This window comes from Meles meles, chromosome 11 (assembly GCF_922984935.1).
Source record: "Meles meles chromosome 11, mMelMel3.1 paternal haplotype, whole genome shotgun sequence".
Lineage (NCBI taxonomy): Eukaryota > Metazoa > Chordata > Mammalia > Carnivora > Mustelidae > Meles > Meles meles.
The window spans coordinates 20,536,136-20,560,465 of record NC_060076.1 but is presented as its reverse complement, the minus strand read 5'-3'; the positions used below and the strand labels follow the sequence as shown (position 1 = coordinate 20,560,465).

At 49.6% G+C, this 24,330-nt stretch overlaps 2 protein-coding genes across 4 annotated transcripts in view; one reads left to right on the top strand and one right to left on the bottom strand.

Moving 5' to 3' along the window:
* The first annotated feature begins 3,082 nt into the window (after window positions 1-3,082).
* SLC31A2 (solute carrier family 31 member 2) lies at window positions 3,083-12,237 on the top strand. The gene is made up of 4 exons (XM_046023798.1): window positions 3,083-3,175; window positions 7,404-7,470; window positions 9,652-9,838; window positions 10,856-12,237. The coding sequence occupies exons 2-4, from the start codon at window positions 7,404-7,406 to the stop codon at window positions 11,022-11,024; spliced, it is 423 nt and encodes a 140-aa protein (XP_045879754.1). The 5' UTR covers window positions 3,083-3,175; the 3' UTR covers window positions 11,025-12,237.
* A 1,975-nt stretch (window positions 12,238-14,212) lies between these two features.
* FKBP15 (FKBP prolyl isomerase family member 15) overlaps window positions 14,213-24,330 on the bottom strand; it is a 52,787-nt gene continuing 42,669 nt past the window's right edge. For 2 of the 3 annotated variants that reach the window (XM_046022518.1, XM_046022520.1), the window contains exons 21-28: window positions 23,292-23,428; window positions 21,576-21,731; window positions 20,797-20,949; window positions 19,680-19,802; window positions 19,025-19,132; window positions 18,069-18,751; window positions 17,105-17,201; window positions 14,213-14,845 (exon numbers count right to left, since the gene is read on the bottom strand). In XM_046022518.1, the coding sequence (XP_045878474.1) occupies window positions 14,768-14,845; window positions 17,105-17,201; window positions 18,069-18,751; window positions 19,025-19,132; window positions 19,680-19,802; window positions 20,797-20,949; window positions 21,576-21,731; window positions 23,292-23,428 (1,535 nt within the window). In that variant the 3' untranslated portion in view covers window positions 14,213-14,767. The remainder of the gene's footprint in view (window positions 14,846-17,104; window positions 17,202-18,068; window positions 18,752-19,024; window positions 19,133-19,679; window positions 19,803-20,796; window positions 20,950-21,575; window positions 21,732-23,291; window positions 23,429-24,330) is intronic. The other variant, XM_046022519.1, reaches the window with a different exon arrangement.

Here is a 24,330-nt window from a genome sequence, read left to right as displayed (position 1 = left end):
GCCCAAACTCTCATGAGAAATAAAACTGTCATGTCTCACAGGCTGCTTGGCTTTCTCCCACTTCCTTCCTCTGAAGCAATGAAGCACAAGCCATGAACCTGCTGGGATTCATTCATTCATTCATTCATTCATTCATTCATTTAATACACATTTATTAACAGTCTGCTTTGTGACGTGAAATGTTTTAGGAACTGGGGGTGCCTTCCTGAACAAAAATGCAGAAATCCCTGTTCCGCTGGATCTGTTTGAGTGGAGAGAAGGGAACAAGGAATAACCAAATTAAAGAGCATGTCGCAAGGTGGTAAGGACTACGGGGACATACATACAGCAGAGCAAGCAGGACAGGGACTGCGAGAGGGATGGCAGTTTTAAATAGGGAGGTCAGGGTAGGCCTCACCAAGAGACTGACATTTAGGAAAGACAAGGAAGAAATGCAGGGAGAAAAGCCTGCGTGAAAAGCCCTTTACTGGCTCTCCTTTGTCCGTGAATAAATTCCTGACCTTAAACATGGCCTTCAGCTTGTTCGTGGCCTGGATCCTGCTTTCTCCAGTCCCACCAACACAAAGTCCACTACGTAAACACACACACACGCACGCGCACACACACTCTGACCAGCTTTGAATGTGTGGACTCTCCCTGTGTCCCACACAGCAGGTAAGGAATGTTACTCACAGCACAAACATAACATAACAGGGTTCGTGAGAGAACACAGGAGGCTAGCTGAATGGAGCAACATGGAAAAACAAACAGAAGTCCCCGCTATAGGGATGCCTGGCTGGCTCAGTTCGTAGAGCATGCATCGCTTGATCTCAGGGTTCTGAGTTTGAGCCCTATGCTGGGTGTGGAGAAAAAAAAAAAAAAAGAGGCTTAGCCATAAAGTGAGGCTTCCGACCTCAAGCTCATTCATAACTGCAGATCATCGGCATGTGGCAGAACTGTTAGAGGTCATCCATTCCACCCCTCGGTGGGGCCCAGGGAGGGATGGTGGCATTCTTGAGGTCACACAATCTTAGCTGCACACCAAGGTCAGTTATTCTGCAGGAATAACATTTTATGCATGCAAGATTTTTTTTTTTTTTTTTTTTTTTTTAATGAGACTTCAAGTTCCTCTATTGAGTGTCAGAAGGAGAAATGACCTGTTAGACTTCCCCTCCACCAACAGACCACGGCTGAACTGAGTGCCAAAGTTAAAGGGCCTGTTGTGGATCTCTGTGACGTCCCAGGCCGAACTGTCTTTCCTGACTGAGGATTCCGTCGGGGGGCTCTAGTTTTGTGCCAGAAAACAAGGGTGGACTCTTTGTTGTTCCTCAGGAGGAGGGGACTGTCAAAACACAGAATCCGGAAAGAATCTTGCCGTGGACCGAGGCTTGGACCGCTCTGGTGTGATCTAATGAGTTGGGATTCTGTGGCTGGCTGCCTGGGAGCCAGACGAGGGGAGTCTCTGATGGCTCAGAAAGAAAAGAGGGCATTTTAGAACTTCAGGGCTAAAGTGTGATAAGCATAACACACAGGAGGAAGTTAGAACTAAGTGAAAAGGTCATCAGATTGTGACAAAGCCAACAAAAACAGTCAAATGAATAAAGCTGTGTTGTCAATACTTCTATAGGGGGATGGAGGTGGGGGGTGGTGAGGGAGTGCATGAGAGGCTGCTTATGTGAAGGTCAAGTCTTCTTACTCCTACTTCCCCAGATGATTACACCTAAATCACCTAATCCCTCCCAAGCTCTTGAGGCCGAGATGCTTTAAGAATATCCGTAAGCCCTTTTCCCCATTGCTTCCTTCATGGACTAGTGTCTCCCTCCCAGACCTCCTCATGACCTCGGTCCCATATTCTCTCCCTGAGGCTGCTCCCATCCCTGACTTCCCTCTAACCCCCACTATCCTTCAGATCGAGGTTCTTAGAAGCTGCGTGACCCTGAGCAAGTGTCTTGACCTTTTGCAATCTGCTTCCCGTCTAGAAGCATTTGCACTGGTGATGAGCAGGCCTACCAGTTACTGAGCCAGCTCCCACTGCTGGGTTCTGTGCTGAAAATTTAACATAACTGTCTTCGTCTAAGCCTCACAACACCCCTATGACATAGATTCTGTTGTTATTTTCATTTTATTGACCAGGAAGCTGAGGCTCAGAAGCATAAAACCATTTGCCTGAGGTCCCATAGCCAATACTTGACTGGCTCAGGATTTGAACCAGGCTCAAGTCCCCTAGTATTGTCTCTGGTAAGATTTCTCTGAGGATTTCCTTTTCCCACAAAAGGATTGGCAAAGGGTTACTAAGTATATTTAAAAATGAAATACTGTTAGGGACACCTGAGTGGCTCAGTGGATTAAGCAGCTGCCTTCGGCTGAGGTCATGATCCCAGGGTCCTGGTATCCAGTCCTACATCGCTGGCTCCTGGCTCAGTGGGGATCCTTCTTCTCCCTCTCCCTCTGCCTGCTGCTTCCTCTGCTTGTGCTCTCTCTTTCAAATAAATAAATAAAAATCTTTAAAAATAAATAAATAAAAATTTAAAAAAAGAAATACTGTTAAAGGTCGCTCATCCACCAGAAAAGTCTCCCCATCCAGGCACCAAAACCAGGTGGGTGAAATGGACAGACAACACACTAACAGAGATACCAATAAGAAAAAAGTTTATCACCCTAGTAACCCAAGAAATACAAGTTAAAATTAAAACTGTGTATTGCTTTTTGCTTATCAGATTGGGAAAGACAGGAAAAGAAAGACTACATTAAAGCCCCGGGGCGGGGATGATTTCATTTACTCCTAATTTGTTGCTATTTTGTCCATAGAATGGACTTGACAATTTTTCCATTCAACATGTTAAGCTTCGCGAGGTTTATTAGAAGAGCAATAAACTCTGTAAGGATAGTTGCAAAGACAAGTCAAGTGCAAAACAAGGTAAGGGGCCGAACGGAGCGCAGGAGGTGGCCCGCGCTGCGCTTGGGGTCAGGCTGGCGCGCAGCTGGCTCCGTAGGGATGGGTGCGCTCCAGGCCTCCAGGAGTGAAGCCACGCGCGGGGACCACAACTCCCAGGTGCCCGCGCGCCTGCCTCGCCACAACCATGTGACCTCGCGGCCCAGATCGCGATCGCGGCGGCGGGGGCGAGACGGACTCGAGCGAGGAGTCCCCAGCGAGCGGCAGCGGTCCCTGCGCCCGCCCGGCGCGCTCACCTCCAAGGTGAGTCTCGCGGCCACCGTCAGCGGCCACGCGGAGAGGGTGGACGGGAGCAGGGTTGAGGGGACGCGGGAGGCGGAGCCGGCGGTGGCTTGGCTGTGTTTTTTTTTCCCTTATCCGTGCCTTCTGCTGGCGGTCAGTCCGGCCCCGACGAGCAGCGGGGGCGCGGTGGGTGAAGACAGACTTGGCGGAGGGCATCCCCTGCCCTGGGCGAAGTGACTTGGGAGAGATTCCGGGGGGCCCCCATCAGAAGGAAAAGTCCCGTGCACTTCACGCACCGAGCGCACGCCCCAGGGCCGGCTCCCTGTTCTGGCCAGCTGGTGGTCTGAATCTCAGATCCAGCTGCTTTCCATCCTCCCTACGTTTGGGTAGAGTCGTGTTTCAGACAAACTGGCTATTTAGGCAGAATTCACCAGGGTGGAGAGAATGACAGCTTGCAAGACTCCTTTTGATCTTTGAAGAAATCATCGTCACCCCCATAAATATCATAGAATTTAAGATACAGGAAGCCAATACTGGTCATTTAGTCAAACGTCCTCCCCCACCTCCTGCTAGCCTTCTAAAAGGGGAAATAGATGGGAAGAACTTGTGAAACGTTCCTGAGCCAGGCAAGTGCGGGACAGGGTCCTTAACCTCCCCCTGAACTGTTGGGTTTATTAATGAGAGAGCTCTTCTCAAAGTATAAGTAACCTCGAATGCGAACATAAAGAAGAAAACAAGTCCCCGATTGCTCTCTTCTTCACCACAGCCCCTCCCTACCGAGGGTGGGGCCCTGAAGAAGGCACAGATAAGTTAGACTCGGGGCTGGAGGCTGAGATTCTGCCTAAGTGGAGAAACAAATGTAGGGTGCTGCCGCTTCCGTACCTGACCACAGGGCCCTTTAATTTTTTTAAAAAGATTTTATTTATTTGACAGAGAGAGAGAGATCATAAGTAGGCTGAGAGGCAGGCAGAGAGAGAGAGAGAGAGGGAAATGGGCTCCCCGCAGAGAGCCCAATACGGGGCTCGATCCCAGGACCCCAAGACTATGACCTGAGCCGAAGGCAGAGGCTTAACCCACTGAGCCACCCAGGGCTCTTTAATTTAAATGCAGCACGAAGTCGGGATGTGCTGATTTGAATTTTTCTCCAGTGAAAAAGCAGGAGTGGGTGAGTCTTTGGTTTTCCCGGACTCCTCACTCCCCAGTCAGTTGGAACTACTGTCTGGGCGCTTCCAGCTTGGAACATATTAAACTGTCCGTCTTCCTCTGGCTCCTCCTGCTCCTCCTGCTTCAGAAGATGCCCTAGCCATCTGCCTTCTTGACCCAGTTAGGTGTCTCCCAGGGGCCTTCCTCCCCAGCACCCGCAAGAGGCCTCCCCTGTGCCTCCTTCTCACTGACTGCATTCACCCTGTTGTAATGATCTGTTCCCTTCCCTCTCCCCTAACCGATGGTTTGTCCCTTGAGGGCCAAGGACTTGTCTCATCCGTCTCCATATCTCCAGCATCTGCACCCCTAGCAAAACCAAAGTCAGTGTTTGTCAGCTGAATTACTTTTATTGCTTTGTGGGTGTTCAAGTCTACAGCAAAAGCTTTGAGGCCCCTGAGACAGCTGGCCCAGGCCCAAGGATGATAGAAGGAAGCCAGTTAAGGAACTTCTCTGATTAACTAGCCGTTGGGGACATTCCAGTCATGCCAGTTGCTTTATTAAGTGAACTCAGAGAAGGGGCATGGTGCAACGCCTGCCACCTTCCCCACTGAAGAGGTGGTGCTCGAGGCTTCTGCTGAAGCTGAATGAGAGGAACTCCAATGTAAATGGAGTTTCACAGGATGATTTGGACTTGTTTTCGCATGTCCGTCTTTCGCGAACATCTTGCCATATTGACAAATGTGCCTTTTGAAATCATAACAAGGGACATCTTTGGATAGTAGGACTCAAAGTGATTTCTGCTTTCTTTTTGGTACTGTTTCAGCTTTTACGTTAAACAGGTACCTCCCTCACATTGGGGGAGTAAGAAGCTGTTTTTATTTTATAATTCTTCCACAAGATTTTTTTTTAAAGATTTTATTTATTTATTTATTTATTTGACAGAGAGAGAGAGACAGTGAGAGAGGGAATACAAGCAGGGGGAGTGGGAGAGGAAGAAGCAGGCTTCCTGCTGAGCAGGGAGCCCGATGTGGGGCTCAACCCCAGGACCCTGGGATCAACCTGAGCTGAAGGCAGATGCTTAACTATTGAGCCCTCCAGGCGCCCCTTAATTCTTCCACATGATTTCTAAATGGCTGCCTAGATTTCCATTTTCTTCTTAGGAGGTCTTGGGCAAATCCTTTTCCCTGTTGGGACTCATTTTCCCCATCTGGGAATGAAACGGGGCTAGAGAGGGGCCATGTTGGACTAGATCAGTGTTTTTCGCACTGAGTTTCAGCAGAGTTCGGAGTGCCCTCCCCTCTTCACTCAGTGCTCTGGTTTTATATGGTGGAGTTACAAGGAAGATTTTATTTGCTGGTAATCCCTGACCAAGGGAAAAGAAAGAAAGGGAGGGAGGAAGAAAGGCAGGAAAGAAAGACTGAAAGCCAGGGGACTAAAGCCTCTGAGAAAATTATATGCCCTGGGGATGTGCTGCCCAGCCTGGTGACTATGGTTAATACTACTGTACTGTTTTTTTGGGTTTTTTTTTAAGATTATTTATTTATTTATTTGACAGAGACCACAAGTAGGCAGAGAAGCAGGCAGAGAGAGAGGAGGAAGCAGGCTCCCCGCTGAGCAGAGAGCCCAATGCAGGCTCCCCGCTGAGCAGAGAGCCCAATGCAGGGCTCGATCCCAAGACCCTGGGATCATGACCTGAGCCGAAGGCAGAGGCTTTAACCCACTGAGCCACCCAGGCGCCCCCTGTATTGTATGTTTGAGAGCTGCTGAGAGAGTAGGCCTTAAAAGTTCTCATCACAAGAAAAAAAAATTGTAACTTTGTGTGGTGATGGATATTAACCATCTTAGTCTTAATCACAGTCTTAACTGTGGTGATCATTTCACGATATGTACAAATATCGAATCGGGTTGTACACTCGAAATTAATATAAAGTTACACGTCAGTTGTACCACAATAAAAAAAAACCAAAACTTTCTAAGGACACTCTGGGTCTGACATTTGGGGAGTCTAATACCTGCCTTAGAAGGCAAAGGCTTCTGTCACCCGATCCTGCTTACCCAGATCTCCTTGGCTGGAGGGCGGAGCCGCTGTTGCTGACCGAGGTCCTACTTACCCAGCTATGAGAGAGGACCTTCCTTTTCCCACCCCAGGACAGTGAACTAATATTCATCCCTCCGGCTTTAATCTTGCCAAGCACAGCCATTAAGCCTGGAGGGGGTACTGAGGATTGCCCCCCGGCTTCCTTCTTGTCCTCCTTTCTTGGCAAGCAGGAGACAGCCTAGTATCGTGGAATGCACAGCACTCTGGCATCCAGCTGGACCCGGCTTTGAATCCCAGCTCTGCCAACTTACTAGTTTTGTGACCTTCAGCAAATGATTTAACCCTTCTGAGCCTAGTGTCTCCAGTTTTCTCTTCTGTGTGATGGGCCTGACCGTCCCTGTCACACAGAAGACGGTTGTGAAATGAGGTAATGTATGAGAAGCGACTGATGCCACCCCGAACACAGGCTGGGCAAGGCGCTCTTTGAGAGGGGAGTTCAGATGCCTGCGGCATGGTCTATGTGTCTACCTTTGTTCTTTCCGTAAGTCTGGGAGCTCGTCAAGGGCAGAGATGTTAAACTTTGTCCAGAATGCTGGGCACAGAATGGGGTCAGCAAATGTTTAATGAATGAGTGGACAGAGATGGAGTCACATGGAGACAGCAACCCCTGGCCCCTCCATGATACACACGGCCGGAACAGAATGACTGGGGCCCTGGGGGAAAGAGAAGCAGTCACTTCTCAGCCTAGTGCTTCCCCACTGGGTTTGGAGGGCCCAGAGGGGACATCTCATCATGACCTGAGGACACTGAGCTGTGTGGTACCCCCCGTATCTCACGTCCACCTTGAGTAGGGCCATCTCAATGATAGCTCTGCTGCTGACCCACTGTGGGACCTTGGGTAAGTCTCTGCCCTGTCTGGCCTCAGTTGGTCCTGATGACCACCCGTGGCCCTTCCAGCACTTAAGACCAGTGACCTCGTTCCTCTGGGCCTTTAGGGGAGGCTGCTGGAGAGCATTAGGGACCACAACTCTTACTGCCTTGAGCAATGCAAATTCCCTTTTCTTTCAGATGCATTTCATCTTCTCCAATGAGGTGGTGCTTCTGTTTGATTTCTGGAGTGTCCACAGTCCTGCAGGTAAGAGTGGGGAAGCCTAGCCTTGTAGCTTGGAAAGCCTTGTAGCGCTGGGCAGTGGAGAGCCCGGTTCCCTTTAGCAGCGCTACCCTCTGTGGACATTCAGATGAGCCTGACTCCTCTTTCATAAGCACTGAGCAGGAAATTGGCATTTATAATTCCAAGCATTGTTCTTCATGTCACAAAAGGCTCCATTATCTCACTGATTGTCACAAGGCCCAGAGAGAGGCCAAGGATACAGCCTTTGCCTCTATGACACGAGAAGGAACTGAAGCTCAAAGAGGGGAAGAGGGTCACATAGCGAGTAAGCATCAGAGCCAGAGCTCGATCGAGGCCTTTTGTTGCCTCTTAGCACCCACCTAGCACCTACCTCCTACCATGTCCAGCACCAGCTCGGAAGTCCAGAACAGCTGCTGCTAGCTGGACCTCACATGAGGCACCAGTTTGCAAGAGAATGGTACTGCTTTGACTTGAAAAGGCAGAGCTGGGCCCAAATTCATGATGTAGTTGTTTCAACTTAAGTAACTGTATCTTTAAAGTAGATGGGAAATGGCCCAAGTGCCCAGGCCTGCAGGTGCTGATGAGATAAATCACGGTCATCCCTACAGCGGGTCACCAGCCCCTACCACCCCGAAAGCCCAGTCATCGCAGCATTCCTTCTCAAGGTTCTGGGTTAACTGGGCTCGGCTAAGCGGTCCCCACTCACAGCCCGTCACGCAGGTGTGGTCAGACAATGGCTGGAACTGGAGTCCTCCTGAAGGCTTTCTCACACTCGTGTCTCCCGGTTGCTGCTGGTTGTCAGCGAGGACCTCTGCCTGGGGGGTTGCTGGCGGAACACCAAAATATGGGGCATCTCCTAGGGCCTGGGCTTCCCTGTGGCAGGGCAGCTGGGTTCCAGGAGCGAGTGTGTCAGGAAAACGAGATGGAAGCGCACGGGATTTTTAAGGCCTTAGCCTTGGAAGTCACAGAGCCTCACTTCTACCTTGCTTGGGTGAGGAAGTCACAAAGGTCTTCTCAGCCTAAAGGGAAGGGGCCGTGGACCCCACACTTGACGGCAGGGGTGCTGACACTGTAAGAAGAGCATGTGGGGTGCGGTGGGGCGAGGTGGCCGTCCTTGGACAACAGACTGTATCACAGATACCGTGAAGCCACAGAAATAAGGCAGATCTGTGTACACGGAGGGGAACCTCTCTAGGAGGTGTACTTGGATGACGTCAGACATGGAAGCACACACACAGGTCGATGCCTACAGTGGGTATCCTTGGAGAGCTGCAGAGGAAAAGGCTCCGGGGAGAGGACTGGGGTTTTAGGGACTGGGCTGGGAAGAAGACTTACTTTTCACTGTATACCCTTTGGTCCCAGTTAAATCTGTACCATGTGCATGTAATTACATGTAATTTTGTATTTTAAAATATCACCTGCATCTTTTGTAGACGATTTCCTCCTGGGAGCCCAATAAAATAACTATAGCTGGCGTATTTAGTATCCCTCCTTGTCTTGTAAAAGAGAAGTAGCAATTAGCTGCTAATTTTACAGCAGCTTTCATAAGCACTTCATGCTTTCTGTAAAATAACTTAGCGGTGTTTTCCACTATTATAAAAACATACACACAGTATTGACTTTGGAAAATTAGGTGAGAAGAAAAAAATCCTTTATATCCTAGTTTGCTGAGGTAATTATGACTCCTTTGCTGTATCTGCCTCCTTCCAGACCTTTCTTTATACACACTCCTACTCAGGACCTTGACTCCTTTGCTGTATCTGCCTCCTTCCAGACCTTTCTTTATACACACTCCTACTCAGGACCTTGCTATACATGCTCTTTGCCTAACAAGAAGTCCTGACAGAGACTTGTGCCACCTGCATGGGGAGCCGCGGGGGGCAGTGGTGTGTGATCTCTTCGCCCACTGCCCTTGGCTTTTCCACACCTGGCTTCTCTTCCTGATCTCACAGCTGTACCCCAGTTGGCCATCCTTCCCAAGAAGGAGCTGGAGGGCAAAGAGACAGTGAAGTTTTGAGCCCACGGTGGGTGGGGACGAAGATGCAGAGAGAGGGAGATGGAACGGATTCAGGGGGACCAGGTGGAGGTGCTCCGCTGCTTCATATCCCAGGGCCTGGGGGAAGCTGTCAGAAGCGGATCAGGGCTTGCTTGGCCAGGTCTCTGCAACTCGGCTTTGTTTGACAGGCATGGCCCTTTCGGTAGTGGTGGTCCTGCTCCTGGCTGTGTTGTATGAAAGCATCAAGGTTGGCAAAGCCAAGCTGCTCTACCAGGCCGCAGTGAGCCTGTCCATCCCCACCAGCCAGCTCACTGAGGAGACAGACCAGGATTCTTCTGGCTCAGACTCACCCCCGGTCAGCAGAACCCGCCTCAGGTAACAGGCACAGCTGTGGGCCATGGCAGCATACTCACATTCACCCTGAGAGAGAGGCTGGGCCCAGAGGGCATTAGCCCCACTTCATAGGAAGCAAACTGAGGCCCAAGGAAGGACGAGGACTTGCCAGAGTGCTTACGGTGAGTAAGTAGTGAGGTGAGCTCGAGCTGGGGTCTCCTGATGCCTAGGCCAGAGCTCTACGAACAGCCACTCAGGAGGCTCAGATCTTCAGAACTCGGGTGCAGGCCCCAGTCCAGCAACACCGGCATCCATCCAGTCCTCCTCCAGATCTCAGCAGCCTTTCTTAGGTCACTAAGGCTTCCATACCCAGGCTGGAATCTGCAGCTGTTCCTACACAAATAGTAAGGATTGCTGTCAGCAGCGGACCAGTCTTGGCAGGGGAGCTCCCTCTTCCCTCCTTCCCATCCCAGTCTGCTAAGGCCACGCCACGGGGCCCCATGTCAGCCCCTCTCCAGCTCCAGCGGTACTTGCTGAGCCTGCCTTTTCCTTACATGGGTGGTCTCTGCTGTTCACACCCAGGCTGCAAGGGAGGTATTCTTATCCCTCCTTTACGGATGAGGAAATTTAAGTTCAGAGAGGTTAAGGTATCTGTGCTAAGCTACAGTAAGTAAGTGGCCAAGCTAGCAGATTCAGAAGGAATCTCCCACAGCGGATTCAGAAGGAATCTCCCACAGCGGATTCAGAAGGAAAAACCTACCTGCCTTACTGATGATTTTGTATTATCCTTTATCAGAACATGACAGGATACATGTCTCATTTTCCCTTTTTGCCTTGGATGCTAGGAAGCTCAGAGCTGAATGTAGTAGAGACGTGATTACCCAAGGCTCCTTGTACAAGCCCCTGTCCCCTAGCAGTGGTTTCTCATGTATCTCTTCAGAGAGAAGTCTCTTCTGGGTCCAGCACACAAATATAAATAAGCTGGTCCTGGAACTCAGCAGCTCTAATTCCTGACACCAGCTCATTATCAACATTAACCTGACTCTCCTTTTCATCTAGGTGGTTTTTCTGTCACTTTGGCCAGTCTCTAATCCATGTCGTTCAGGTGGTCATAGGCTACTTCATGATGCTGGCTGTCATGTCGTACAACACGTGGATCTTCTTCGGCGTGATCCTCGGCTCTGCTGTGGGCTACTACCTGGCCTACCCGCTTCTCAGCATGGTTTAGCTGGTGAGGGCTCTGCAGGCACTGGGGGCCGGAGCGAGCTGCGGCCCCCTCCTGCAGACACTGAACTTCCAGCCCCGTGTCTCCTGTTTCTTCTGATGGCTGTTCCTCACCGCGCTCTCAGCTCCTGGACACGTCCTGCCGAAGCCAGCACTTGCTGCCCAGAGTTCAGAGGCCCCTGCAGCTACCTCTGCCCTCAGCCAGCCTGGATGGGGCCTGGGCATAGGCGTTTTGTGCCTTAATAAGGCTGCTGTGACCTGAGGGAGAATGAAGAGACCAGAACCTGGGGGCAGCGTTGCTGAGCCCATGAGGACGTACCTCTCTGACTCAAGATTAAGAATTTCCAAAGATCTTCAAGACAGGGAGAGGGGTTCTGGGTGATGAAAGCTACGGAAGCTGCATACCTTCTGCCCTCGTGATTTGTGCCTTATAAAGAGGAGCATCTACCACTGGCTTCCTGACCTCTTCTGTCTGAGGGACAGAGACCGAGCTGGCTCCTTTGTCTCACCTTTCTGCCTTGGGGGCACATAAAGATGATCTGTTCTGCGGATCACGGTGACAAACTAAGACTTTTCATTTTTTCCCACTGAACTCCTGGTTCGCAATTTTGCACATGAATCCAAAATTTTCAGCGAAATGACTTCATCAGATTCCTGATGGATATAGCAGCATCTGCTAGGAACTGTTTCTCTTTCTTGTGGGGCATGACAGCAGATTCAAGGCCGAGAAGCGAGACTCTTCTCAAGGCTCATGACCTATCCGCTGCATGGTGAGCTGCTCCCATCAGACAGCACTGCCTGCGGGAAGAAGGCAGTCTAATGGCTTGGGGGGCCCAGGGTGCTTCTCAGGACCCCAGTGCTCCCTTCCTGCTCCTGCTTTAATGCAGAACAGAGAACTACACTGAATATTCAGTACTTCGTGTTCTCTAGTTCGAACTTAACTGCTCACCCATCACATCTCTGGGGGGCAAACACGGCTAAGCCACAGGGAGTGTCGGCTGAGGATGCAGGAAGCAGCCAAACCAAAGCATTACACGTAGAGTTAGGTGGGACTCTCCAGACGGTTCGCTTGACAGAGAAGCAAACACGAGACCCAGGGAGGGAACATCACGGCTGGATCCTGGAGTGTCTATGCTCACGTACCTCAAGGGCTAGAGGAAAGACGGTTTTAAGCTTCGGGAATTAAACAAGAAATAGATGTTTTAATAAATATTATTTTTAAAGTCTGTGGCCGTTCTTGTGTTTCTGCTCAGACAGCAAGCACATGCCACCCCTGAAGCCACTGCAGGAGCTGAGGGGGGCGGATGCAGCTGGTAGTGCTGGCTGCGGGGGCTGTCCAAGGACAGGGTCTGTCCATCTGCTAGAAGACAGCTCTGTGCTCCGGGTAGCCAGCCCTGGAATGCTGTGCCATCAGGCAGACTCTCCACGACCTTGCCTCCCCGAGAGTCATTCTCACGTTCACACACCACATCCCGACTAGGCGCTGCCTGGTGTGAGAAAAACTAGCTGCCATGTGGGCTGCAAAGCATCTTCTCCCCCTGAGGGCAGCAGCAAAACCACTTTTTATTTTGCAGTGAGAACCGTAACAAAGTATGTGACACCTTCAGAATTGACCAGTGCAACGCCCCAGCTCAGCAGCTAAGTGCAAGGCTGCTCCATGTCACGAAGGGGGTGGGGGGTAAGGTTTCCGGGGTCCAGCGCGGTATTGCTGATGGAGCCTCACGGATCCAGTTCCAGGTACTAAGCAGCTAAGGCTCTCTTCCTGGGAGCACTGCTACCAGGAGCACTTCCACGGGTTGTCGGCAAGCTCTCGGTTTGATACGCTGGTAATATGTGTGAGTGCTTTTAAAACATGTCTGCTCTAGAGCTGGTTAGACTAAGCATTTCAACATTCTTCATGGCCGAGTCACAGGTGGCACTTTCTCTACCTGAAGTGTTTTTTTGTTTGTTTGTTTTTGTTTTTTTATTTTAACAGACCTGTGTCTAGTGATTTTTACGTGCCAGGCAGTGTTCTAAGCACCTCACGATATTAACTCATTTAACCCTCACAACCCAGCAGAAACTCTTCGTCCTTGTAGAGAAGAGGCAGCTGAGGCACAGAGAAGTTAAATCGTCACCCGGCTCACGAGTGGCAGAGCTGGGCCACAGCGCCAGGCAGGCTGGCCTGAGTCTGCTCCTCAGCACAGCTGAGCGTGGGGCTCACCGGGTAACTGGGTGAGGCCGCGAATGCAGACAGTGGGGCCTGAGAGGCTGGAGCTGGGTTTTACCACAACAGGGCAGAGATTCTGTTTCAGGAGATCTGGGCTGAGGCCCAGGAGCCTGGATTTTGACGAGCACCACTGCCCTTCTTCCCCCAGCCCAGTGATGGATGCCCCATGGTGGACAAGAGCCCAGGCTCCAGAATAGGCTGGCCGGGATCTGAATTCTCGTTCTCCTGCTTCCTAGCTGTATAATCTCAGCCAAGTTAATTTAACTCTCTAAGCCTCGGTCTCTCTATCAGACGGGGTAAGTGTCTTCTGCAAGGGTTGATGGAGATGAGACAGTCTATGTAAAGTGTTCAACAACAAAGTCCAGCCAACAGTGGTTCTGACTGCCTCCCAGCCCCACTTCCAGCACACAGGCTCACAAAGGATCTGTCTTCACAAGGGATGGGGTTGGGCCATCAGTATCCAGGATTCTCTCTTATAAACATTTAAAACCAGGGAATATTTTTATTAAAATTATTCTCCTTCTCTTGAAGACTGGTTGCATGGTCTTTGGAAAATCCTGAAGTAAGTAAAATAACCACAGATATTTTCTCACTATTCTTCTCTGCATTCGGCCTGCCCCCGAGTCCAGAGGGAATGGAAGCCGCTCTCAAAGTTAGGAATCAATCAGGTGTCATGATGAGCGACACCGCAATGGAAGGACCCTCCCACCTCTTGCACAGGGCTTCCCAGGGTGTAGAACCAAGTGTGCCAAGACAATACGGCCAGTTTCTCAGGTAACCACAGTGCCTCAAGCCTTCCTGCGGCTAGGATGAGCTGGGACAGCAGAGTGGTGACCTTCCCTGAAAGCCTGAGCTCCAGGGTTGGGTGCAAAGAGAGTATGGCACAGAGCTTTTGTGCCTGTTGAGCAACCCCGGTCTGTTCCAACTCCTACCCTGACATTCCCAGAGAGGAGCACAGCCAGCTTTAGAACCAAATTCAATTTCTCCCCAAGAGCTTGAGGCAAGTTTCATTGCAGACATTTATTTTAGTTTTTGTTAATTTCAAATATTCATTGACCTCTTTTATCAGAGTTAAGGCAGAGAAAAGACACATGTCCCAGGACTGCAGGCAAGGCTGGTAACTGAACCAGGGTGTAGATAGCAGAGTCCACCAGGCAGACCTCCCCTGAGATGACATGTCCTGCTGCTGGTGCACAGTTGCGCATCGGGAGGCAGATTCAGTCTGAGTTAGTTTAGAGAATAAAAAGCTTGGAAGAGGGCAGGATTCTTGTAGATGACTGGCTGCAGGCAACCCACCAGCCCTTCCTCCCAAGGGGACTCTGAGGCAGGACCCCAACGTTGTGAAGACAGGCTCACACTCCTCTCGGACCAGCCGGGCGGGGCGCTCAGAAGTTGGCTAAGTCAGGTATATGCGCTGCTGTGCTCAGAATGCTCACCTTCACCTCACCCAGTGCCTTGTCTAGACACAGGGCTGGCTGTGCAAAATCAGGCTTAGGGAAGGGTCAGTAGAGAAACCTTTGCACCAGTTTCCTGGGTCTTCATCCCAGCCAGTCAATGTCATCGTCATCGTCATCGTCTCCAAAAAGGGGTGTTGGGGGTGGCCGTCCCTTCATGCTCTGACAAAACAGGAAAGAGCCGTCAGTCCTCACCTGTCCCTGCACCAGATGGCCTTCCCGCCTGTGTGAGGTAAAGTGAACCAACACTATTCCCGACTCCAGGTTGGGAAGGAGGGTGTTGCTTAGGGTTTTACTGAAAGGACTAAGCCTGCGGCCAGCAAACCTGGGCTTCGAGATAAAGCTGAGACAAGCAGGCAGAGAAGGGAGGCAATCTCCCAACACACAGAGAAGAAGACCAACACTGAGCTAGTTTTGTATTTATTTGTGAAACACGTGTATTGATTTGACAGGTTTCTCCTCATGCAGTGACATACATTTCACGTGGGAAAAGGAGGTCAATGGGGGAGAGATGGGAGTGGGAGGAAGAAAGAGAGAAGCAGAGCAGCCCTAAGAGGAGAGAGAAGATGCAAGAAGATGAGAGAGGCTGGAAGAATACAGCTCCGTCTGAAGAAACACTGTGGCCTGTGATGGCCTGTCTGGACGTGACCCCACCACGTGAGACAGCTGAGTTCAGATGCTTGGCCAATCACCAAGTGGCGAATCCAAGAGATGAAGAAAGCCCAGGAGCACAAGGCCACTGCCCCCAACACCCTGGTCCTTCCCTCACTCCCTCCACCCAGGTAGTAGGAAAAGGGAGTTTAACAGGCGATGGAGGAAACTCTCCCCCACTTCTCATGACTTGAGTTTCTGGTCTTTTTCTTCTGGATTGGTGGGGAACAGGTCCCACGGGGGTAGAAGGGATTAATGCTGGAGAAAGGCACACACGGAGTATCCCCTACTCTGAGCTACTCTGGCCCAGGGTCAGTCTTCACAGGGCCGGCCAGATAGAAGGCAGCGTGATGGGGTCAGGGGTCCCTGGTAGAGACCTCGTACCTCTCTCTGGGCATCAACTAAATGATCTTTAAACTCTGACAGTAGTGAATTAAAAGGCTCACTGCTTCTGCTTTATTCCAGCTAAAGTTCTGGCTCTGCATTACTAGCATTATAACCTAGAGCACATTACTTACCCTTGCTGAGCCTCAGTCCTCTTTGCTACGAAATAGGATAAAATCCTCAGTGGGTTAGTAGAGTATTAAATGAGAATGTCTGTGAAGTTCTTAGAGTATCCCAGAAATAGAAATGAACTCAAGAGTATCCATATTAATACCAATAATATCCTGCTTAACTAAACATTCCAACTACATTTAGAGCAGCCACTGGGGATACTCGATTGGTTTTTTTGTTCTTATTTTTAAGTGCAGAATTCATATTCAGAATTCCTGAATGAAAATCTAATTCTTGGGAAGAAATGCCAACAAGAGGAAATGGCACCCTTCCCCCCAGAGGAGCGCAGGCAGGAGGCAAGGGCGTTGGTACATTCAAGCCTGCTCCTTGCTCTGCCACAGCCATTTCCCCAACATTCTGGCAAAAGGCAAAATCCACTCTGGCTGACACATGAGGGGAGAAAAATTTGTCCCCAATCACCTCACATTTCTGTCCCCAGGACAGGCTGAGCTGAAGCTGATCCGTGTTCTCCACCCACATTTTGCTCTGGTGTCATTCCCATCAGAGCAGTCAAATGTCCTGGTGACAGTCTAACTCCACACGGGGGGACAACAAATGCCAAGAATTGGGGCTCTGATCCAGGCTCTATAAGCAAGCCACCCTCCGGTCGTCCGTCACTCAGGAGCTTTGTAGAGCGAGGTCATGCTATCAGTACTTAACCTAGTTTCTGCCCAGGGTGTTGTGAAGATAAAACAAGGTAGCCCCTTGGAAAGCAGGCTGAGGACGCGGAAAGGCCCAGAAACAGGTGGTTTCAGAAAGAGCCTGGGGTTTCAGTCCTAGTTCTACCACTAACTCCCTCGGTGGCTACAGGTAAATCATCTTTCTGAGCCTCCGTCTATGAATAAGGATAGAAGTCAAGAACTTCCAAGTCCCTTCTGATTGTAAAACAGACTAATCCCTGAGCAGATCTGAGGGAAGCCGAGGCCTCAGCATTCTAATGCAGGACTAAGCAGCCCAACTTCCTTCACTGAAAGTAGAAATCATTCCTGCATGGACGGAGATCGTGACCCTTTTTTAGGAATAAAGTGGTATCTGCCCATCCCCACCAAGCTTACAGAGCTGCCCCCTCCCCGCCCCACGTCTGCTCCCACAGGGCGCCGCACACAGAGCCCAGGGCACGGGCCACCCACAGGCTCCACTCCTCTTCTCGGAGCCAGCAGGAAAGGGTGCCCGGGTGGTGGTGTGAGGACTGGGCAGTGCCTGGGATTTCCTTACCACCTCATCTTCATCCTCCTCCTCAGCCTGTGCTTTGGGCCTTGAAACTTTCAGAGCTGCCCCTTTAAATAGTTCATCTTCTTCATCCCCTGAGAGACTGAAGGAAAAAAATCAAGAAAATTAAGTCACAGAAAATAGTGCTATTCCTATTCCTGTTCTAGGCCACAGGGCCCATGAGCTCTGGAGAAAAAAATCCAACAGCTCTGGTAATCACGCAGGGATTCCTCCTGCCTCCACCCACGCTGGCCTCCTAGCACTCCTGACTCCCTCCGTGACCTACAGCCAGAGTGATCTTTAACAACTAATATAATAATCAGGCCATGTCACTTTTTTGTTTAAATCCCTTTAATAGCTTTTCACAGTACCTAAAATCCAAACTTCTAAGAGTGACACAAAATCTCACGAGTCTTGTCCCTACTTCATTCTCCAATCTCAGGTTCATACCATTCTTCTACTTACTGTGCCCTCCTTAGTTCTTTGACTGTCACGTCCTCCTACCAGAGGGCCTCTGCATGCGCTCTGCCTGCTTTCCGCAATCTCTTCCTCCCAAATCTCAGCACTGAAGGCTCCTTTCCATCCTTTGGGTCCCAGTTTAAACATTACCTTCTCAGAATCCTTCCCTAACCATTCTATCTTGAGGTAGTAGAACTCCCCTTTATTCTCTATTTTAATAATAGAGAATTTCTTTTTCTAATCACTTTTTTACAGCATACTATTACTATGTATTTGTCTTCCCCACTAGACTGTACATTCCTTACGAGCCCAATCCGCCTTGCCTTCCCCCCTACTGCAGTGCTGAACACAGAGCCTCTTACTTAGCAGATGTTCCTGAATAAATACAGGAATGAATGAATGAGTGAATCAGACAGTCCTTCTCTGAGGATGAGTTACCAGCCCTGGAAAAACCAGTGACAACCTCCACACCCAGCTCCACCAGCTCCACACTCCGCTCAGGAAGACGTACCTGGCGCGCTGAGAACAGTGGCTGGGGCCACCTGCTGCTCCGGCAGTTAGTGAACCTGCCTCTGTGTTCCCTAGTTCCTTAAGGGGAGCAGTGCAGTTAGGGACGCCCTCATCTTTCTTGAGCTCTGGAGGCTGAGGCTCTTCTAGACTTCCAGGCCCCAAGGCCAATGGGTCCTCATTCATGGAATGTGAAGTCAGAGACAGTCCCGTGGAGCTTTCTGGTTCCCCGACACAGGCATTTTCCAATGGGCTGGCAGCAAGTGTCTCTTCGCACTCAGAGTCCACAAGCACGGGGCCTGGAGGTTTAGGGGGAATTGACGTTGGGGGCCCCAGAGGTCTCTGGGAGGGGATACAAGCCAGTTCAGGTGGGAGGGAATCATCTTTCATCTCTGAGAGCACCTCTGCTTCTGTAGGCTCCCCTTCCCTTCCCTGCACCTCATCCTGGGGAACAGGGAGGGCCTGAGGAGGCAGGGGGGCAGCCTCCTGGACTGCCTGCTCCGATGACACCCGCGGGCACTCTGGTGACTCCCTACTAAGGGGCGCTGGAGGCGGCCCAGAACTGGCCGACACCGAGTGCTCCCGGGAAGGTGTCTGGGGCTGCTCTTCTTCCTCCCCCTCCTCTTCGTCATTGCTGCTCTGTCCCTTGTCTTGCTCGTGCTGGTTTAACAGCTGAAGAGTCACCATCTGTTCAAAAGCCAAGGAGGAGGAAATGCTCACCCTCAGGAAAGCAGCAGGCACTCCACTCCTCCGCTCCCCGACAGCACACCTGCTTGTGCAGGTCGAATGCCTGCTTCTTCCTCTCACCGGACGCTGCCCTCGTCTCTCCAGATCAAAGTCATGCCACTTATCCTGACTCTTGAGGCACAGTCTCCAATACCTTTTAAATTTAGGATCCCTTCGAAGGCCCTTAAGCCACAAGAGCCCCACTTCACTGCAACAATCGCCAGCCATCGGTACCTTGATGGTGTTCATGATGGTCCCCAGCACGGCCCGGCCGCTGTACGAGTCCTCCAGCTCAAACTCTCCCCGCAACAACTGGAACACCTGGTTCATGATCTTTTTGACCTAAGGGAAGACACGAGGAGAACAAAACAAAATCTGTGCTGCCAAAATCAGCCGGAGGGGTTGGGAGGGCTGAAAGGAAGCCCCTGGGGCACCAAACCGTGTCACAGTGGTCAGGACCCAGGACACCGAAGGCCGTCACTGTGGAGAGGGCGATGTTAAGTAAGAAGAGCCACTGGTGGAAGGGTTATCAAGGACAGGCAAGCTGCGGCCCAAGTGTGTCGATGCCTCCACGCACTGCGGCCACCACGGGAGCCGCCGAGGGCTTTGAGGACTGGTGCTAGCAGATGCTGGGCACGCTCCTCACTGCGCCGACTTGGAGACACTTCCCTTATCTGTCAAAGCCTCAGGACAGGGCCCTCTGGGATTTGTCACCGAAGTGATACATTCCAACAAGCTTATTTTTACTGAAGTCAGATAAGTGGTGTATCACTAAAGTCAGAAAAAAGGCTACCAACATAACAAATTGGCCACATTCTTCCTGAAGGCCTGATAGGCACATTCAATCCCTTGATATGACCTGGGTTGCTTCTTCGAAATGCCCACTCACCTTCTCTGACGGGTCAGCAGCAGCAGCCACAACTCCAGACATGTGGGGCTTGGTCTCCAGGTCCTTGGTGTGCTGTTCATTTTGCTGTGTCAGGGCCTTGACTTGGGCCTGGAGGGCCAGACACTGCAAAACAACAGAGTGTGACTGTGGCCTTGGGAGCCTGGACCACCAGGTGAAAGTCAGGACACTGGGAGGACGAGAACCATCCTCAGCATCCAGTGTTAACATCAGGTAGGTCTGCTGGTGTCCATACGCTCCCATCCCCCCAAGGCCTGCTGACTCAGGGCACTCTTTTTCCTCATCCCTCGTCTCAACTCAGAACTTTACCTCCTCTTCTCCACCAAGGTCGCTTGCCTTGTTCCTAATAAGGTTCAAGACCACGATGAAAAAAGGGGGGACGTGTAAGTCCAGTGACACAGACTTCATATGAACACTGACCATTAGAAGCAGCCTATTCACCTGCAAGACTACCTTCGCCATCTCTGAGTCAAAGATCTTTAACTAGATACTGTAAGGAAAGAAAGTCACCCCCAGAAAGGGGGCTGTCATTCCATGACCCTAAACCATCTTCCATCTCTGTCACTTTCATGCCAGTGACTTACCCAACCCAGGCCGCATCTCACCCCTGTGCCTCTGCCCCGGCGTTCTGCCGCCTTCTGCACCGCACTTCCCCTCGCCAATGCTACTGGTCCTTGGCTCTGCTCCCTCAGGCACTTCCTCCTCTGGGCCCCACAACACTTCATGCTTATCTCTGTTTCTCTCTGGCTCCCTTTCTTGACTGTGATCTGCTTGAGGGCAGAGCTCTTTGTAAGCCCTTTCCCTAACACAGTATCTGAACTACCACTGGCACTCAATAAATATTTGCTTCATAAATGATCAAATAATGGAATTAAACACATTCCAGAACACTAGTGTTGCTTTTCCTTTTTCTAGGTCATGAACCTGTCTTCCCAAAATCAGTATGTGAAAGATTACCGATAAACTGGAGAGCTGAACAAGCGTGGTTTGCTTTTCAAGCTATTAACACCTTTCAGGTTCAGAAGGATTTACAAGACCCAACCTGTCTGCCTCAAATCACCTAGGCCACCTAAGCTACCTGGCCTGGGGGAACGCCCACCTTTTCCTGTAGGTGGAGCAGCTTCTGCTGCGTGGCCTCTCTCTGTGCGCACACTTCCTGGTACTGCAGCTGGTGTGCATCCTTGGCGGATGCCAGCAACTGCTCACACCTGGCTTCCCACTGGGTCTGCAGCTCCGCCTGTACCAGAGACAGCTGTTAAGAGAACGTCATCAGCAGATCCTGGGGCAGAGGTGTTCGCATCTAAGGTAGCCCATCTTTCCTAAGGCAAAAAGAATAAGCTAACAGCCCAGATTTAATAGGGACACAACTATCTGAAAGACCACGATTACTCTGAAAGTAAATGTACTTTGTGAATATAGGTACGCAGAGGTCATCAGTGGCCAGGATTCTAAAAGCTACTCTAGCCAGATAAAGAGGTGGTCAGTCACCTAGAGGAGAGGGCCATACTGTGATCTTTTCAGAGTCTGGGCCCTGAATGTCACAGGTTCAGGTGAAACAGTTTTGTCAAAATCCCCAGAGAAGACTAAACTGAGGGCACCAATTCACTCAACAGTCAGACACACAAATATGAGTTTATGAATTTACGAGGAAAAAGGTCTCTGCCAAATGAACTAGAGATCCAGGTGTGTCCTGTCACTGTCCCTGGTCTCCTTGCCTGATTACCTAAACAAATCCCTTCTCCTCAAGGACAATAATGGGCCTGAAGGATGGTGTCTGCTGGTTGAGGACTCTGGCCTTAGGATGTTTGGAATCCCTTTTTCTCAAGGACGATAATATGCCTAAAGGCACATTTCCAAAGTGCTTCGATTTCCCATTACCTGCTCTGCAGCTGCTTGGTCTGTGGACACCCGAGCCTTTTTCAAGAGCTGCCGAAGCTTGTCCAATTCCTCCTGGTAGGACTTGCGGATTTCGTCAATCTCCTCCTCAGCCTGGCAGCGCTCTTGAACAGACTTCTTTTTCCTTTCAGAGAGGTTCTTAGGAATAAGAGAACTATCATCAGCTCTAGCTGTCTCACAGAGGGTAAATGCAGAAGATGGTGACGGTGGTTGATAGTTTTTGACCTGGGTCCTTCCGGAAACAATTCAATGTTTAATTTTTCTTCTATTTTTAAATTCTTGGCTCCTGAGTGACAAAAATTGTAATAAGAAGAAGGAAAACAAGAAGGTCTTTATCTACCATTCTATTAAGAGATGGGGAACATCTTAACAGTGGTCAGGGTACAAGGAAGTTGACACTTTCATACCTCCTAGTAGGAAACTAAATGGGTCTCTCTTTGGATGGCAATTTAGCAGTCCTGCGGAAGGATTCTTAAAATACATCCAGAAATTCCACAAATTATCATTTATCTTAAGGAAGCAATAAATCATGTTCACAAAGACTGTGGTACAAGGATGGTCACTGTAGTGGTATCTATAACAATGAAAAACTAAAAACGGCCCCCCAAAATCAGAAGGAATTAGGTTTAAAAAAAAAAAAAAAAAACCCTGATAAAATCATAGAAAATACTGAAAATGTAGACTAAGTTTATCCCCTAAAAAGGCACTAGGCTACAAAAGCGTTACTAGAGAGTTTTATAGAAATCTCAGAAATAGTTTGTTCTTTTCATATTTAAACTGTTCCAGAATAGAGAGAAGAAATATTCCCACTTTGCTTAATGGAGCTAGTTTAGGCTGACCTTAAAATTTTAACACAACAAAAGAGACTATAAATACTAAGTGATATTTGTAACATCTGTGAGTGACAAAGGATTAATACCCTCAGTAATGTTTATAAATCAAACTAATATTACAACAGGAAAGAGGACAAAGGACATTGAAACGTGTTACAGCAATTCTAATTCAAGCAACTCATTTTATGGAAATGCTCAAATGAATTTTCAAAAAAAGAATTATATAGTCCAAGGGGATGTCCAGAGCAGCAATACTTGAAATTGTGAAAAAACAGAATCATAAATACCCAACAGTAGATAGTTAAATAAGTTATGGTACAACCTTACAATAGACTAGACTACTGCGCTGTAGTTAAAAGGAGTAAGAAAGTTTTCTTTTTCTTTTTTTTTTTTTTTTGAAGATTTTAGTGTTAAGCAATCTCTACACCCAATGTAGGACTTGAGCTCACAACCCCAAGGTAAGAGTCATGCGCTCTACTGACTGAGCCAGCCAGGCATCCCAGAAAGTCCTCATTCTTACTAGTACAATGTCCACTATGTAAAAACAAAAAAAAAAGCATTAAACATGATCCTATTATAGTTTAAAAACGATCAGTATACATATATGTATGCACAAGTATGTAGGTGTTTTATACACACAGAAAACAAACCGCACAGATAATCATACACTATTTATAACTGTTACCTCTAATACGTGAGATTAGAGAGGAAAAAAGATAAATTTTATTTCATACTTTTCTGTATTATTTGTATTTGTTACAATGAGCATGTGTTACCGTAATTTTTAAAAGGAAAGTAAAGATGTTATCAACAGTTAATCCTGGCCACTTGGGTCCAACAGAGAAACTTTGGGTGTGGAACTTACCTTTTCCAGAGATTCCTTCTCAGCTCGGAGATCAGCCAGCTCCTCCTCCAGGGACGTCACCTTGAGCTCCAGCTGTCTCCGGGTTTGCTTTTCACTTTTGAATTTGGACTGAGCTTGCTCCGAGGCCTCCCGGAGTTCTAATACAGGACGGCAGAGAGACTGGCTGCAGAACCAGAACTGCAGGGGCCCCTGGCATCCCGGCCGCTGCCCCCACCGCGCCCTGTGGCCTCTCGATGCGACCACATGTGCGCCGTCCCCGCACTCCGTTCAGCACCACCTCGCTGACCGGAGAAAAGGGGATCTGGTCCAAACCAACTCCACCACCAACCCATGTTCATATCTGTATGTGTGTCCCCTTCTCCACACACAGAATGAAAAAGAAATGCTTCAAATCATCCAAAACCACCTTTGAAACGTATCATGCCGCAATCCCATTTCAACCACCATCTCGACACACTGAACAGATCTTCACTGAGCGTCAGTTCAGGCCCTGTCTCACCGCCTTGGTAGGACATTCCCGTCCTTCTTGGTAGCTGGGACATTCTACCAAGACTTTTCTTTTCAAACACCAAAAAATGCCCAAATAAAGCAACTGGAATATTTCTTAAAAAGGTAATGCATCAAAATGAAGTTGGTATGAAAAACTTCTGAGGTTAACTGTCCTAGGACACCACAATAGCAGAAAAGATACGTGTACAACATTCAAATCTAAGACTGTCCCCCAGGCGCACCCAGGTGATGCTCTCTAACAGGGAAGGGGCTTATCCTCAAGGTATCACTCTATCAGCTGACATCAGTGTTTTCAGCTCTTTCAGGCAAGTGAACTTCGCTTCTTCCCCATTCTGCGGCTGCCCAGCTACACCCTGCCCCTGGTCCCATCTGTGTCTTCCACATGTTTCTATACACCACAGTGTGTGAACCAATGCGCTGGTGTTCACAACCCTTCTATTCAAGGCCTTGTGTCTGGAGCAGCACTTTTATGCCAGGTACTGAACTCATGCTAACTTGGAGGAAAGGACTTCGCAGAGATGAGCAAGAT

Bases quoted from the DNA above. Each gene is read 5' to 3' on its own strand.
- SLC31A2 (XM_046023798.1), top strand. From the start codon at position 7,404: ATGCATTTCATCTTCTCCAATGAGGTGGTGCTTCTGTTTGATTTCTGG. The intron at 7,471-9,651 runs GTAAGAGTGGGG...TTTGTTTGACAG, and splicing joins GAGTGTCCACAGTCCTGCAG to GCATGGCCCTTTCGGTAGTG. The intron at 9,839-10,855 runs GTAACAGGCACA...CTTTTCATCTAG, and splicing joins GTCAGCAGAACCCGCCTCAG to GTGGTTTTTCTGTCACTTTG.